General features: G+C 39.4%; 1 protein-coding gene across 1 annotated transcript; it reads right to left on the bottom strand.

Moving 5' to 3' along the window:
- Positions 1 to 684: 684 nt before the first annotated feature.
- On the bottom strand, positions 685 to 1,746 carry LOC137738413 (calmodulin-like protein 3). The gene has a single exon (XM_068478050.1). The coding sequence runs from the start codon at positions 1,619 to 1,621 to the stop codon at positions 1,169 to 1,171; it is 453 nt and encodes a 150-aa protein (XP_068334151.1). The 5' UTR covers positions 1,622 to 1,746; the 3' UTR covers positions 685 to 1,168.
- Positions 1,747 to 16,616: the final 14,870 nt, after the last annotated feature.

Below are 16,616 nucleotides of genomic sequence, written 5' to 3'. Positions count from 1 at the left end.
TGTAAATTTCTAATATGTATAAGATCTGTCACTGACTTTGCTATTGTCTTGCATTCTGAAACCCCTTCCCTTCTGCAATCCTCCAAAAGTTAACCAGCAAATTGCAGCTCTAGAGTTATTACTATATTCTGTAATGAAAAGTGTGTCTCATTTGTTTGTACGAATTTTAATTATTCTATGTTTATTAGATCATAATCTTGATGACTTCTACAATGCTGTTAACTGCACTTGTAAATAAATTATTGACAATAACTGTATGTTCTCAGTATCAAACGATATCAATCAAATTATCAATGCAAGTCCAATCGAAGGTGTTATAATTTAGAGTCCAATCCAATGTGGTAAAATTCATGACAACAATATACAGTAGGTTCAATAATCAAATAACAAATACAATGGGGAAATTTCAAGCATATAAAAAATTGGGGAAAAAATAATCACTTGGTTTTAAAAGACAATGGCAGCACATTGTTTTGGAGTGTGATGCGTTACAAGTGGTTTAAGCTATTGGCAGCTCTACTTGTGGGTATTCCTCACTGGTTTACTGATTGAGGACGTTAAAACTAGCCTACGGAGCTTCTCATCATGTACATCCGCCAATTTAGTGGCGCATACAATGACCAAGTTACTGTTACTAGTTATTGGTTTGACGAAAGTCCGAACATTATTCAGGATGCCCTCATTCAAGATTGTATGCTTGCTTAATATTATGAATAAAATTGCTACCATTTCTTCTTCTTAAAAAAAAAAGGTACATAAATAAATTCCACAAAGAATGAAATGCATACAATTTTGGTGAAAATAAAGTTCCCCAACTTCAATTCTATGCCCTCCTATCCCCCCCTCCCAAGATTTGTCCCACAGATATTACCTCTCTCGTTCCTAAACACATCAACAACAACAACATATGCCCAAGCCATAGGATTCACCGGAGCCCCACCCTGCTGCGGTTGCACACACTCCCGGCCTCAATTTGCCAATGCCGCTAGGCCACGTACACCCTCGAGGATTTGAATCGTACCATGTGACCCCCAACATTTGATCACAATCACCACTCATTTCTTTTGTGTACTTTGACAAAAGTATTTACACATCCAGTTAAGATTTAAGACTCATCCATTCCCAATCCCCCATCTAAAAAAACTAAGCAAATAATAATGCATTTTTGTTAACTCAATGCGCTAAACCCACCTCCCTTCATCATTTGCTTGAACTCCTTGTAGTTGACCCTTCCATCTCCATCCACATCCACCTTCATGATCATCCTTTTGCAGTCCTCTATAGTCCTCCCTTGCTTAAGCCCGAGGGACGATAAAACCGACCTCAACTCATCCACAGTGATGAACCCGTCTCCATTTTGATCAAACACATTGAATGCCTCCTTCATATCCTCCTCCTCATCGCGCTCGTCCATGATAGACTGGTACAACTCCCCAAACTCATCAATGTCCACACACCCGTCTCCGTTCACATCGATCTTCTCGATCATGTTGACGAGCTCCTTGTCCGGGATGAAGATTCCCAAGTTCTCCAAAGAGTTATTGAGCTCCTGCTTGGTGATCCGCCCGTCCCCATTGCGATCAAACATTTGGAACACGCGTTTAAGCTCGTTGGGGTCCATTCTGACTTGATGGCACACCAGAAGGCAAAGGCAAAGGCAAAGGCAAAGGCAAAGACAACGACGAAGAAGGTGGGGATTGGAGTGGTGGTGTTTTGGTATAAAAAAGAATGGTGTGGTGGGGGAACCAAGAGGAGGGGAGGAGAGGCCTAAGATGCCTGTGGACCAAGGAGAGGAGGAATTTATTAAGAAGATAGTAAATAAGGAAAATCTTTGGCAAAATGGTTGGCATTTGGGAGGAGTTTAGGGTTTGTTTGTATGGTTGGTTGCTGTTGCTTCGGCCTAAAACACTATTTCTTTTTGTTTGTTGAGAAAATTTTGGAGATAAATTTAGGGTTTGGTGTGCACACTGCACATGGACATTGGCCTCTAAATAGTGTGGCACTTTTACGCGTGTTTTAGAAGAAAGAGTTAATTATTAATGATTAATAACAAATATTTGTTGTGACATATGTTCTAATACATATTGTGATTGTGCAAATTTTAAGTAGAGATAGATTAGGAATCCTTTGGGATCTAGAATATCTTTCCTAATAGACTTTGTATCACTTGGAGAGCAAGTTTCTCTCCATGCCGCACCCCTCAGTTAAATATAGGCCACAACACATTATCAGCATGCTACTCCACTGCGCTAAGGAATCTGACATGGTTATTCTTCAATCAAAGGAGTATTACGTTTCAATTATTCTTAATTGATTCAATGTTGATTCAATTTACAATTTTTTTTCCTTGAACATGATAGAAGCTTTGGAGATGGAAAGTCGAAATTGAAAAAATAATTTTTTGCATCAAACCAGTTCATTAATATCATCATGCAATCGGGTTCTTCCAGACCAATGGTTTTTATCTCAATATTTTTGTAGCCCTGATAGCATGAGCATTCACCATAATGCATGACCCAACTTTACGTTTTTCGAATTTTAGATTCTACATAAATTGTATATGCATTATACTCATAATTTTAAATTATGTGAATTGATATTGCATGAAATTATATATAGATCAACATTGAATTATATATACATAATTGAATTAAAAAAATATATATAAATTAGGGTTTGAAACCCCCCCCCCTAACTGAGTGAGCCGCGGCCCCCTATCCCGGCTTGCTAAACCAGTAGCCTCAGCAATTGAAGCCGAGCCAACCCGCAAGCCAATCCACGAGCAAATGCTCCAGGCCTAAACCCAGACCTGACGCCATGAATGTGAAGGAAAAATTTTGTCCTAGCTAAGAACATGTAAGAACATTTGAATACATAGGCATACTAATAACACTTTAAAGTAGGCATGCATTCAAAAACAATTCATAAAACCCATGACTTTCAAAGCCTAGTATATGGTGAACCATAAGACTCTTTAACAATATTAAAGAGAATAAGAATTTAGAGATTCTTTACCCTTGAAGCTCATCCTTGATTACACAAGGGATTCACCCAAGTGGAGGGCCTTCAAGTCACCTCCTTGCTCCTTGGATCTTCCTTGTGATTTCCTCCCTTTTAGTGCTCCTTTTCTTCTTTGAGGATTTGAGGATTTGTTCTCCAAAAACACCAAAGGTTTGGTGTCTCTAAGTCTCCACACCAAAGATGTAGTGTGAAGATGAAATGGATGACTTAGGGAAGAAGAAGATTGCTAGATGTTCCTCCCCTAAGTGGCCGGCCTTTATGTAGAAAATGAGAGAATATGTTTCACCCAAATTCCATTAGAAAACCCTAGGTAGAAACAAAGCTATAAAGATGACTTTATACTTCATCTCTTAGGTTAGTGGCAAACTTGCAATTAAGCAAAAATTCCCACTACCCTTGATATGGCCGGCCTCCATTTGTTATTGGGCTTAATTGCCCATTTTGTTTTAGTTGTCATACAACTTAAACATAATGGGCCTTGTGGACCAAAACGTTTTTGTGCCCCGAAGCCCAAAACTAACTTAAACGCCCAATACGAACGTTTCGTATAATTAATTAACTATTTAATTAATCTTGACCATTCTTCAATTAAACCATTTAATTGCTTATCCATTTCATATAATTTCTTCACTTATATCCTTACTCGGTGTACGATCCATTAGGTTCCAATTAGCGAGGTAGTGGGCGATGTTACTCTTAACGATCGATTGTGAATTGAAACCACATTTCAATTCTCCCTTAAAATTAGTGTTTGCTAATCTTTAGGGCTTCCACAAACCATGGGTGACGCCTAGCAGCATGTCATGGTTACCCAAGCTAAGTAGAAGTGGTTGGAGAACCTATCCAGTTACAACTACAATGCAATACGGTCCTTCTCTAATACAATACTCTTAATCACATTGTTTAAGTGATAGTTTGTTTCATGTCTACTATCCAATGTGATATTTCTCTATATGATTCAATTGAATAAGATTTGGAACAACCTTCCTTAGTCATATTCATATGCTTTGGCCAAAGACTCTCGAATCATATCTTAGAGTATTCTCCTTCCACCATGGAAGGTTAGAGATCCCTTGTTGTGCATTCATATGCCTACATGACTAGATAGCTTGACCCCAACAATGCCGTGGACACTCCAATGGAATGCCGTTGACATAATCAAAGATCAAGGACCTAACCATTAGACATCAATGATGCCTCAGGTCAAAGGACTACTTTGCATATTGCAACTATTGAGTTCTCACATGACATGTATGTTCGAACTCTCGTTTGATCGTTGTTCAGTGTACTCGATTACTCTTTCGAGCACCTATGTGTTTGCCTTAGTGTCCAACACCAAATGACTTGAGACTAGTTCATACTTACGCTTGAGTCGACATAACACATACTAACCTTAGCGGATTGTCAATGCCCAATTGGCAATCCTATGGCTAGGAACGTTTTAGGAATGAACATAAGAGAAAGGTCTCGTTAATTTAACTAACTTAAATCACTTGTCTCTTAGATCAAATACATTCCTTGGATTCCCTTATTGCTTAAACACAAGATACTATAAATAGTGATTAACAATAAGCTTTGCCCTCTATTAAACATATAAAAGTTTAACACAATAAGTATTCCAAAAACCTATTACATCAAATGAGTGGCTTTGTGGGCATACTTCCAACAGAATGGTGTTGCCATCACCAAACCCATGGCCAAGTTTGGCCTGCAGCCACACTACTGCCATAGGTCCTAACGGATTTTTGGCCGAGATTCATTCAAATCTCATCGATTTTTTTTTGAAATCCCGATTCAATTTTTCTATGGTTCTTGATATTGAACGTTGACATCTATTTTTCGTTCATTATAGTGGTCATCGTTGAATCATGTACATGCCCGGAGTTTTCCTGACCAAAAACATGGTCGCTTGAAGCAGTGGTGCTGACTTTCTTCTTTGGCAAGCACACCCAACAGTGGCTGGGATGTTTTCTTGGTCTATCCGCACCATAATTGGGCCCTAGTAACTCGACCCGCATGAACTGAAGAAAAAAAAAACAAGTTTTTGTTCCTCTTGGGATCACTTGCAGTGGCCCAATGCAAGAAACTATTTTATGTGGATACAAGATGTGACACCCCACTTACAACTAGTTGCGAACTCATTGTAGCCAATTATGGTGTGGAAGAGTTGAGTAAGCCTCCGCCATGATCTTCATTTGAAGACTTATGCCTGAAGCATATCAAATGGAAGTACCTCACTGTCGAGGGCTCTATGGCTCTTTGACTCGCTATGGACCGTTTCAAATCATGCAAAGATGAATTCTTGCCCGAAACAAAACATTATTGAAACCTTTACGTCCATGAATAGGTACAATTTTGAAGTTTATATCTAATCGAATTTTGGCTGCAAGAAAATATTTCTCGTCCTTCTATATCTAAATTGCCCCTGAAGTAGCAGTATAGCGAGCAGAAGTTTACCAAATTCTCGAATCTAATTACTACCACACTTATGATAGAAAGGTACCCCAGCAATTTTGTTGGGACATACCGAACGGTATAGACCCAGTTTTGGCTGGAGTCTACTAAATGGTGGTGCCCTGTTTCGGTAGGGATGCACTGACATGCATGCTCTGCTTTGGCAGAGGCCTACCGAACAGAGTCCTCTAGCTTCGGCTAGAACTTATTGAACCCAAGTTTGGGTCTGTCTCTCTCTCACAATCTCATTTTGAGTTTGTTTTACAACAAATGGTAATAATCAAGGCCTGCCAAGAGGTGGTATCACGCCCGAAGCATGATCCTTGGCACTTAAAACTTCAAGAATAAGGGATAGCATCCCCGAACCTCAACCCTGCAGAATCTAATTCCGTTAACGAAATAGATCATTGGTTCTACACTTGTCTGTGCTTTTACCAATGTTGTTGAGGAGCATAGTTAATCTGTGAGACTAATTTTGCTCCACCTAACACATTTGGAAGAGCAAAATTTGACATGGAAGGCTTATTGGCCAAACCCCATTGTAACTTTGTGAACAATTTATTTTGTTCTCGGATTTAAGATTAGTGTTTGGATGACATTATTATTCTCGAATAAGAGTTAATTAACGAAAACTACAGCATGTGAAATATAATTAACTCATGCTTAGGTATATTTTGAGGGGAAGTTATGTAACATCCCACATCAACCAATGGAAAGGGGGTGATGTGCCTTATATGTCAACCAATGGAAAGGTGGTGATGTGCCTTATATGTACATGCCCACCTCCATATAGCATGAGGCCTTTTGGGAGATCACTAGGTTCGGATTCCATCGGAACTTCGAAGTTAAGTGAGTTTGGGCAAGAGCATTCCCAGGATGGGTGACCCACTAGGAAGTTCTCGTGTGAGTTCTCAGAAACAAAACTGTGAGGATGTGCTATCGTGCTGCGGCAGAGTCAAGACTGGGATGTGACAAAATGGTATTAGAGCCACTCTGCCGTGTAGTGCGAGTGTGCCAACGAGGACATCGGGCTCCTAAAGGGGATGGATTGTAACATCCCATATCAACCAACAGAGAGGGGGTGATGTGCCTTCTATGTATATGCCTACCTTCATATAACACAAGGCCTTTTAGGAGCTAACTAGCTTTAGATTCCATCAAAACTCTGAAGTTAAGCAAGTTCGGGCAAGAGCATTCCTAGGATGGGTGACCCACTGGGAAATTCTCATATGAGTTCTTTGAAACAAAACCGTGAAGGCGTGGTTGGGGCCCAAAGCGAACAACATCGTGCTATGGCAGAGTCAAGGTCGGGATGTGACTAGTTAACTGTCTGGTTCTATGCTAACTTCATACCTAATCACCCCCTGACAACCCTTTCAGGCTTATCCAACTTGATTGTGGGACATGGCACTGCCTTATATGTCCAATGGTACTAATTTTACCATAATGGGAAGCCTTATACTCACTTCGTTCTGAAAGAATGCTTTTTCTTTTTTAGCTGTGCTTTTTCTTTTTTAGCTTTAAGGATATTCGAGAGAACTATTACCATATTGAAACCAATGTAGAAAATGGAGTAAAATTCCTTAGCACTACCTACGAATATAGCCAGAAGCATATTTTAGAAAAGATGGAACTCTTAATGAGTGGATTACACCCATTTAGGCGCACTATATGGTCGGCTAAAAGCCTGAGATTCTAAATGAATTTTCGTTGTGGATGTACGTGACACTCCCCGGCCCAGGATGTCCACTAGGACTTCGAATCGAGCTGTGTTAGCCGACACCTGGAAGGTGACGAAGCCATAAAGTGTATTGATATGGAAGATGTGAATAAATTTAAACCTAAAAGTGGCTAAGTACAAGAGTGCGTGGTGAGTGGGTATGAACCCATTTCACATGTGATGACAGAGCATAAGTACAATATAGTATAATAGGTTGACAATTATACCATCAATGGTAATCGTCTACCCCAAGATTTGTCGATAATCCTTGTTGGTACGAAAACTCTGCTACTAGAACCTGGAAGGGCGAAAAACAAGGGTGAGTGGGCCTGAAAATAAAGTTTTAATAAAAACCTTTTGAAAGTGTTATAACCCCTCATCGTAAAACCCGTATTGTTTCCAGAAAATAATACTACGTAGGTACAAAAAATGAATGCATAGGTGCAGTAAAAACAGAACCATGGCATGCCACAATATCTCAGCAATAATAAATGTAAGCTAGGTGTGAGATTAGTCTAAAATAACATGCCAGTCAGAGTTATCTGATGTGACTTGTACAACGGGACTTATTGCTCATCAGTCTATGCTAGCACACGAGTCGAAGTCACCTAATGTGACATGTACGATAGGCTGGGTGTAAATATGTCCGTTCTAATGCTACGATCAAGTCAAAGCTAGCGCTATGCGCATGTCACCTACGAGTCGGAGTCACCTAATGCGACATGTACGACAAGCTAGCACCTAACTTAGATCAAAGGCGAGTGTGCGGTGTGGGAGGTGAACAATCACGTGAATGTTGTGCCTTGGCCCAGGGCGTGAGCACTAACACCGGGGTGTAGCAATGATCAGCTCTAAATGAATATACGCATGCTCATATAATTCAACCATTTCAATCACATAATAACTCACCTGAACTTAGCTGCACCTCCATATGATCATTTGGCATGACCACAAATCTCATCACAGTGCAATATTTAAATATAACACATTTAAATCATGGCATGCTCTGCATAATCAATTTAAAACATTTCTGGAAAGTCGTAAGGTGTATATATATATATATATATATATATATATGTGTATATATATATATGTGTATATATATACTATAAAAAGGAAAAAGACCCACTCACCTGAGGTCCGCGCTACAACTCACTAACACGAATATCGAGGTGTCACGAATGATCGACGCCTAGAATAATTATCAAATCACGTCTCAGAATTCTTATCAATAGAACACGTAACTTACATATCCTATTCGGGAAGATGCGTATGTCGGATTCCTGATCTGTAAGTTTCTAATATCCTCAAATGTTACGTACTATAACGTATCAAAGTTTAGAACCGATCCAACGGTCGGATCGTCGATTACTATAATAATCAAGTCGCGGACCTTAATGGAACTAGGTTCAAAAAATGGAAATTCATCGATTGAACTTCATGTATGGAATTGGAGAATCAAATTTAGCCTAGGGAATGTCAGGGGATGCCTCGGCCCACGCACCGTCGTACACGGCTGTCGGCCGCCACAACTCGCCGGAAAAATCAACTACTTCTAAAAACTTTCAAACTTCACAAAAAATGAAGATCTCAATGAGTAGAGCAAGTTTTATACCTATGGCCAAGTCCAATTTGGCTGAGAAAAGCTTCAAATCGCCACGAACCCCTCGGAACCCTAGATTTTAGGTTTTCTTGATTTGTCCTCAAATCAACTTCGATGCTTCAACCAATGATTGGGCATTGTTCTTGAGCTCAAGGGAGGGCTATTGGTGGTGAAAATTGAAAGAAATCATTGCAGGAATGGCAGATTCGCCGCCGTGTACCCCTCGGAGCCGACGTGGATGTTCTTGTGAAACTAGGGTAAAAAACTTGTCAATCATGAGTGGAAATTGTAGAAGAAGGCCGATGAAAAGCTCCCAGGTGGTGAATGGCTGCAATTTGGTGGAAAAATCGAGGGAAAACTATCAGAATGGCTGCGGAATGGGCCGAGTCGGGCGGGAGGAATTGGGTCAAGGATGATCCAGTGCTCCCTCACTCTCTCCTTTCTCTCCATTTATTCTCTTTCTCATTGGTCACTCACTTCTCTCACTTCTCTTAATTGGGCAGTGCCCATCCTCCTTCCTCTCCTTTATCTTTCATCTTCACCGCCCAACTTTTCTTCCCTTTATTCTAGGCCACACATGTGGCTTTCTAGATTTTGCTCCAAAAATCTGGAGCATTCCAGAAAACAATAAATTTACAAATTTGCCCTCAACTTCATTTGTTAATACCTCCTTCATTATAACTCCAAATGACATTTCGTTTACGCCCACACGTTCGTAGCGACGAGTACTATCCAAATACACCAAGAAAATGATTTTTACATGATGCGAAAATTAACTTAACACGCAAATTAACCCTCTTTTGAGAATTGTAGTATATAAGTAAGTAGGGATCGTTCTTAAACTGGGGATTAGGAGGGATTGCTAAACACTTTAAACTGACTCAAATAACTAAAACTAAACTTTAAAGCACTTAACTCAACTTAAAAGACTCAAAACAAGTTCACAAGACTCAAAATAAGCTAAAAACACTCAAAACTGCCTAAAAACATAAACTGGGCAGATTTGACTCTAAACACAAATTTGGACGAATTTTGGTTCTAACTTGACTCAAAACACTTGAAAACACAATCTAAAACAGATTTTAACTAGTTAGACGCTCTAAACTAAATGGGGTTTTGGTTTTGGACAAAAATAAAGTAAACAAAAACAAGACTTTAAACTATGCAGATTTGCACGAATTGGGTGAAATTAGATGGATGATGGGCTAGCTAGGAGGTCTTTCTCCACACATGACATACTTGCATACAAAACAATCTCCAGTTGCTTATTCAATGAACCATGAACCTCAACACCCCCAGTTAATTAGGTACGCTTAAATTAACCCTCAAATTTTCCTTAAGTCATTGAATTGAATGGAATTAGCGCATTGCAATCAAATCATTCCTCAAAAGTTCTCTACATGAAAGCGCATAATAGAGAAACAATCAAAGATCATTAAATTCTATGAAAATCATAAGTGTTGACGAGGCATTCGTAACTATGAAAGCGCATGATACTTATGCCAAGAATTTACTTAACATGATTGTGACTAACAACCTTTACTACTTATGAATATAAGTTCCCAACGATTAGGTGAATTTCCTTATATCCTAGCATCAGATTTATGCATGCAAATTAAGTGTGCACTCTCAATCCATATACATAAACAAGTTTTAATTCAAATAGATAAGTAAATTGAATTCACAATTCATGAAATCTCAACTGAAAGTAATCAAATCATAATGCAAATATAGCCATGGTTTCGAAATTCCCCCTAGCCAAGAGGGGATTAGTTCCTCATACTCACAAAGCAAAGATTCTTGAAATTAAACATTGAAAAACACAAGAAAGATTACACCTAAAACGTTCCAGCAATTCCAAGTCGAATGGCATGCATGTCTAGGGCTCTCCTCCTTCTTCCTTGCTGCGGCACTTGGTGTGGGTGATGGTTTTGGGGGTTATGAATGATGTATTTTTGCTTGGGATGATGAATAATGGCTGATTATGGTGGTAGAGTGTGGCAGGTTGTATATGGAAGTGTATGGAGTGAATGAATGATGGAGAATGGAGGCTAGGGCTTGCGGCAAGGATTTTCTGAATGGCATAAGGGGTTCATCCGAATTTATGGCTGAAAATATTTTATATAGTCATAGGGTTAATTAGATTAGGGTTACACTTAGCATATTTATTGGATTAGGGCCCTAGGGTTCGGCACAAGTGAGTTAGATCCACTTAGGAGAGGGTTTGGCCCAATTAGTTTCATAAAAGGATTTGTGTAACCCAAATCCACAAGGAATGAGGCCCTATAAATTAGAATCCAAAAGGAAAAAGGTTTAGGAAATTCGTCCAAAATTGGGCCTTCTAGAAACTAGGTGTTTTGTGGCTGATTTTGGGTTTTCTAGAAGACATAAAAGGGGGAAGGGTGCAGCACCCTTTTAGGGTTAGATAAGGCTTCTAGAAATCATGGTTTTAGGTCCACTTGTAGCTAGGATTAAGGTGGAACAAGATTAGGTTAGGGTAGGATAAGATAAGATAAGGTTTTGGATAATGTTGGATAAGGTTTTGGATAATGTTTCCTCTTTTGAGCTAATTCCTTATCCACTTTGTCTTGAGTTTAATTTCTTCATCTTCTTATCAAATTTCTAGCCTTTTGAACTCCAAATTCGTCCATCCATGTTGGCCCATATACAAGCTATCCACTTAGTGCCCAAAACTGCTCCAAAATGCACCAAAATGCACTTTCTTGGTACTTTAACCCTTTGGACCTACAAACACACGAAAATGAGTTGAAATACTACATTAACTAAGAAATAATAACACAAATGCATAAGAATAAGCTAGCTAAGTCGCCTAAATATGCTCCTATCATTACGTGACACGACAAGACGTTCAACAAAAGTCAACGTCTTTGGCTTAAAGGGCATTTTTCATAATTTCACATTTAAAATTATAAAAACCATAATTTTTGGGGACGGGTCATTACAGTACGATTGGGATATCTAGGATGATCCGTGATGCACCAGAAGTAAGGACATCATACTTGGAAGCGTACCATGCCTTAGCATCCTCCATCTTTTCTACAAAGGATTCAAGGGGACATTTGTGGACTAATTCAACCACCATACGGACCATTTATATACTTTATGATATTGGTTGATGCTTGTACACGTTGGTCACATGTGTGGCTGCTGTCCACAAGTTGCATTCTCCACACTGGTGGCTCAGATTAATAAGCTCAAGGCTTACCACCATGATTATCTGATCAAATCTATTCAATTGGATAAGTCGGAGAATTTACATCTAAAACTTTTGATGGATATTGCAGGTCGGTTGGGTTTTGAAGTTAGACAGCCAGTACCCCATGTTCATACCCAGAATGGCCCAGTAGAAGCATTCATTAAACGCCTTTAAATGCTTGCGCGATCGTTGGTCATACGTACCAAGTTCCCGATCTCTGTTTGGGGCCATACAATATTGCCAGTAGCCAAGTTGGTCCGCCTGAGGCCCATCACGACCCAGCTTTATAAAGTGCATGTTAGTTGGTTACTAGATACGAACCGACATATCACATCTGCGCGTCTTTGGTTGTGCGGTCTATGTGCCATTTGGGTCACCTTTACGTACAAAAATAGGTCCTCAAAAAGGAAAAACTCTATGTTGGTTATGATTCTTCTTTCTAATATTTGTTACTTAGAACCTTTAACAGACGATCTATTTCCCGTTCGTTTTGCAGATTGTCACTTTTATGAGACAGTCTTCTCGCCGTTCGGGGGAGATACGAATGTCAATGTTCGTAAAAAACGACACAAACTATCGTGGATGTCCTCACTATGTCTCATCTCGATCCCAATCTAGATCATCAAAGTATAACTAGACGCTTCCTCTGATCTAGCAAACGTGATGAAATCACGTATACCAGTTGAAAATATGCCTACAAAGATGAATGTACCAAATGTATGACGGACCTTCGTCCCCGAAAGCAGAAATGCCACTACTATGGCCGACCCTTGTACATTGGTGGCTAGCCAATCAATATGTCATGAACTAGAAGCATGGCAGATCACTCGGTTTGAAGGATTCACCTCTCCGAAAGTGGAGGAACATGGCACGAACGAATCCGCCACTTGATCGATGTCTAAATCCTTTCTATCTCATGAGATTAATTCTGGATTACTCCCCAGATCTGAAGTTCTTGGTCTAGTATACTAGTTTGGATGAGATATGAAATTGGAATGAGATTATCATAGATGATGTTTCATTTATATGGTTACTATCGACATAAATGAAAAGCGACGATAACGAACTACATTCCGTTGATTAGTGTCAATGTAAAACTGATTGGTCAACTAGAAGAACCAATCCATGATGAATGAGATGAATAACATAGTGTGATATGACGACTTGTGGTGTAAGGCTTCTCTCATACACCATGTGATTGATTGCAGCATTACAAACGTGGTTATAGTATCTCTGGGATCTTGATACAAAACCTGCATGGAGTTTCCAAAGAACTTACATGTATTGATTCCAATAGTTCTAGACCACAAGAACACCCTCTCGGTTCTGATGAGGCCTTCACTTTGCTGATGTAGAACTATCAAGGTTGATGTGGTATACCCGTCTAAGTGAATATTTGATCAGTTAGGCATATATGCCCCTGCATGTACAAAATCCAAAATTCCTAGAGTTGAGAAAATTGACTCGTACTTGAAATTGGACTTTAAGATGAATGATCTTGGGAAAATTCGACATTACCTCGACATGAGGTTTCAAGCTAGTTCTAATGGTATTCTGGTCCACCAGTCGAACTAGACCCAGAAGGCTTTATGTCCAAGTATACCCTAATCATCTGTACGCTAGATGCAAATGAGACATTTACGAAGGATATGGAGCATAAGGTTCCATATTGGAATGTAAGGCAACCATATCTAAGTACAATTGGCGTTTGTTGTACTTAGCTCAATGCACTAGGTCAGACATCTTATGTGCTGATAATCTTTTGGCATAAAGCAGCACTATACCTACACGCCACCACTAAATTTGGTGTTAAAGACATTTTTCCATTACTACCGATTTGGGCTTATCTATCCATATACATCTCATAATAGATCACACCCCTTGATCTTCAGAATGATGCCTACCTTGTGAGATTTGTGATGAGTTGATATTGTACCATATATTTTACCCTATTCCTATTCTTAGTATTAATTTATTGATTATTTTGTTGAGATTTTGATACTTTGAATTATATTTCTAATGTACAACACTTGACTTCCTATTGAGCATAAAGTAATCAAACAGATGAATTGTGAATCAAGTCCAATTGGAGGATATTCAAGATTCTTTCAATATGATTGTAACAAAGTGTCAGATTTTTCTACTATGTCGTTTCTCTGTGGCGAAGAAAAGAAGACCCAGTGCACAACTTTTCCGGATTAGGGTTTCTAAACATTTTGGAGGTCAAGATAGCATATTTTGAGGAAGACTCCTTCTGAGGATTTGTAGGGGACGACTTAAGCTTTCAAAAGAGACATTTTGGGACCAAATCAGAGTTGATTTGTTTGGTCAAAAGTGTGATTTTCTGAGAAGTCCAAACTTTATTTTAAATAGGAAACTTTTATTAGTTGTTTTATTATTTTATTATGTTTCCTAGTCTTATGCTAAGACCTTTTCTAGGTACGGTTTTATTTTGCATTAGTATAAATAAGGCTATTTAGCCATTAGGAGGGGGAACGCATCAAATTGGAGAACTTGGCTAGGGTTTGACAATTTGTATTTTCTTTCAAGGTGTTTAGGGTTGTTCGTAACTAATTTTCTATTTTCAATAAAATTCCTTTTCTTTGTTGGTTGTTCGTAACTAATTTTCGTTTCACTATGGTGAGGCCACGAGCCTTAGCATGAATATATATTCAATTGCTTATGATGTTATGCATATGTACTTTGAATTATTAATCATTGTGCTTAAACTGTCTCTATGTCTTAATGCTTAGCTACCATTACGATATTTAGATAAGTAATCAGATGCAATTTGGTCGAAAAATCATCGGAGGATTGAGTATTGCTTCTTGTGGTTAATAATTGTAATTTCACTCAAGGTGAATATCACGCTCTTAGGGGTTTTCATGGTTTTTCAAAGAGTTTTCACAAAACTTAATGAGTCTTGCATGTTTATATTTGATCTGAATATCACAGACGGGTTGCATGTTATGTAACATCCCACATCGCCTGGGGAAGTGGATCCTGTAAGCCTTATATGTATATTCCCATATGTACTTAGCATGAGGCCTTTTGGGAGCTCACTTCGGGTTCCATCGGAACTCCAAAGTTAAGCGAGTTCGTGCGAGAGCATTCCTAGGATGGGGTGACCCACTGGGAAGTTCACGTGTAAGTTCCCAGAAGCAAAACTGTGAGGGCATGGTCGGGGCCTAAAGCGGACAATATCGTGCTACGGTGGAGTCTAGCCTGGGATGTGGTGGGGGTCCGGGCGGGGATGTGACATGTTAGATATACGTTCTTGCTTGAATATCACGAGGATAATATGCACTAGGAAAATCTAACCTTCAAAGTTGCATGTGTAATTCATAAGTAATTGATAAAACTACATAGGATTGTTAAGGTGACGGAGGAATCCTAGGCTTTCACAACTTTAATTTTCAAAAACGTTTTCTTTTGTTTTCTTTACTTTGCTAATTTCTTTAATTGTTTTTATTTAAAATTCATTTTTATTATTTAAAATTCCAAAATCAATCTTTTTCAAACCTTGTTTCAAATAATTAATTACGAATTAGTTTAAATACAAATTATTCATTCAATCTTTAACATCCCACATCGCCCAGGGGAGTGGATCCTGTAAACCTTATATGTATATTCCCATCTCTACCTAGCATGAGGCCTTTTGGAAACTCACTGGGTTTGGGTTCCATCGGAACTTCGAAGTTAAGCGAGTTCGTGCGAGAGCAATCTCAGGATAGGTGACGCACTGGGAAGTTCTCGTGTGAGTTCCCAGAAACAAAACCGGGAGGGTGTGGTAGGGGCCCAAAGCGAGCAATATTGTGCTACGGTGGAGTCGAGCCTGGGATGTGGTGGGGGCCCGGACCAAGATGTGACAATTTGGTATCAGACATCGCCCAGGGGAGTGGATCCTATAAGCCTTATATGTATATTCCCATCTCTACCTAGCACGAGGCTTTTTGGGAGCTCACTGGCTTCAGGTTCCATCGGAACTCTGAAGTTGAGCGAGTTTACGCGAGAGCAATCCTAAGATGGGTGACCCACTGGGAAGTTCTCGTGTGAGTTCCCAGAAACAAAACCGTGAGGGTGTGGTAGGGTCCAAATCGGACAATATCGTGCTACGGTGGAGTCGAGCCTAGGATATGGTGGGGGCCCAGGCCGGGATGTGACACAATCCCTATGGAAAATGACTTTGCTTGAGCTGTTATACTATGATAACCTTGTACTCTTGCAAGTATTTTTTAGTGTTTTATCCCTACTTTGGCAAGTGGTAAAAATCCTATCAATTCGCTGAATCAAACTATCTATTTGACCGCATAAGGTACATTCCCAAATGGTTATGTCTTTACCATTAAGGAACAGTACAATATCTTGGAGGTCAACTAGATAGACCTTTTGGTGCAAAAACTTTGAATTATTCCAAGACTCATTGTATGTCATCACGTGAGAGATATGGTCGAGAACTCTTGTTGAGCATATTCGAAGTCCCTGCGATTTTCATCCATCGTTAAGTCCCAATAACGATCCATGAAGACAACGTTGTATGTATCGACCAGATCATGATACATCCAACAACTCAACGCCAAGCATATTGTGTCTACAACAGC

Source organism: Pyrus communis, chromosome 6 (genome assembly GCF_963583255.1).
Source record: "Pyrus communis chromosome 6, drPyrComm1.1, whole genome shotgun sequence".
Classification (NCBI taxonomy): Eukaryota; Viridiplantae; Streptophyta; class Magnoliopsida; order Rosales; family Rosaceae; genus Pyrus; species Pyrus communis.
The sequence above is the reverse complement of the archived record's forward strand: the minus strand, read 5'-3'. Positions and strand labels throughout refer to the sequence as shown.

Coding starts and splice junctions, on each gene's coding strand:
- LOC137738413 (XM_068478050.1), bottom strand. CDS start 1,621: ATGGACCCCAACGAGCTTAAACGCGTGTTCCAAATGTTTGATCGCAAT.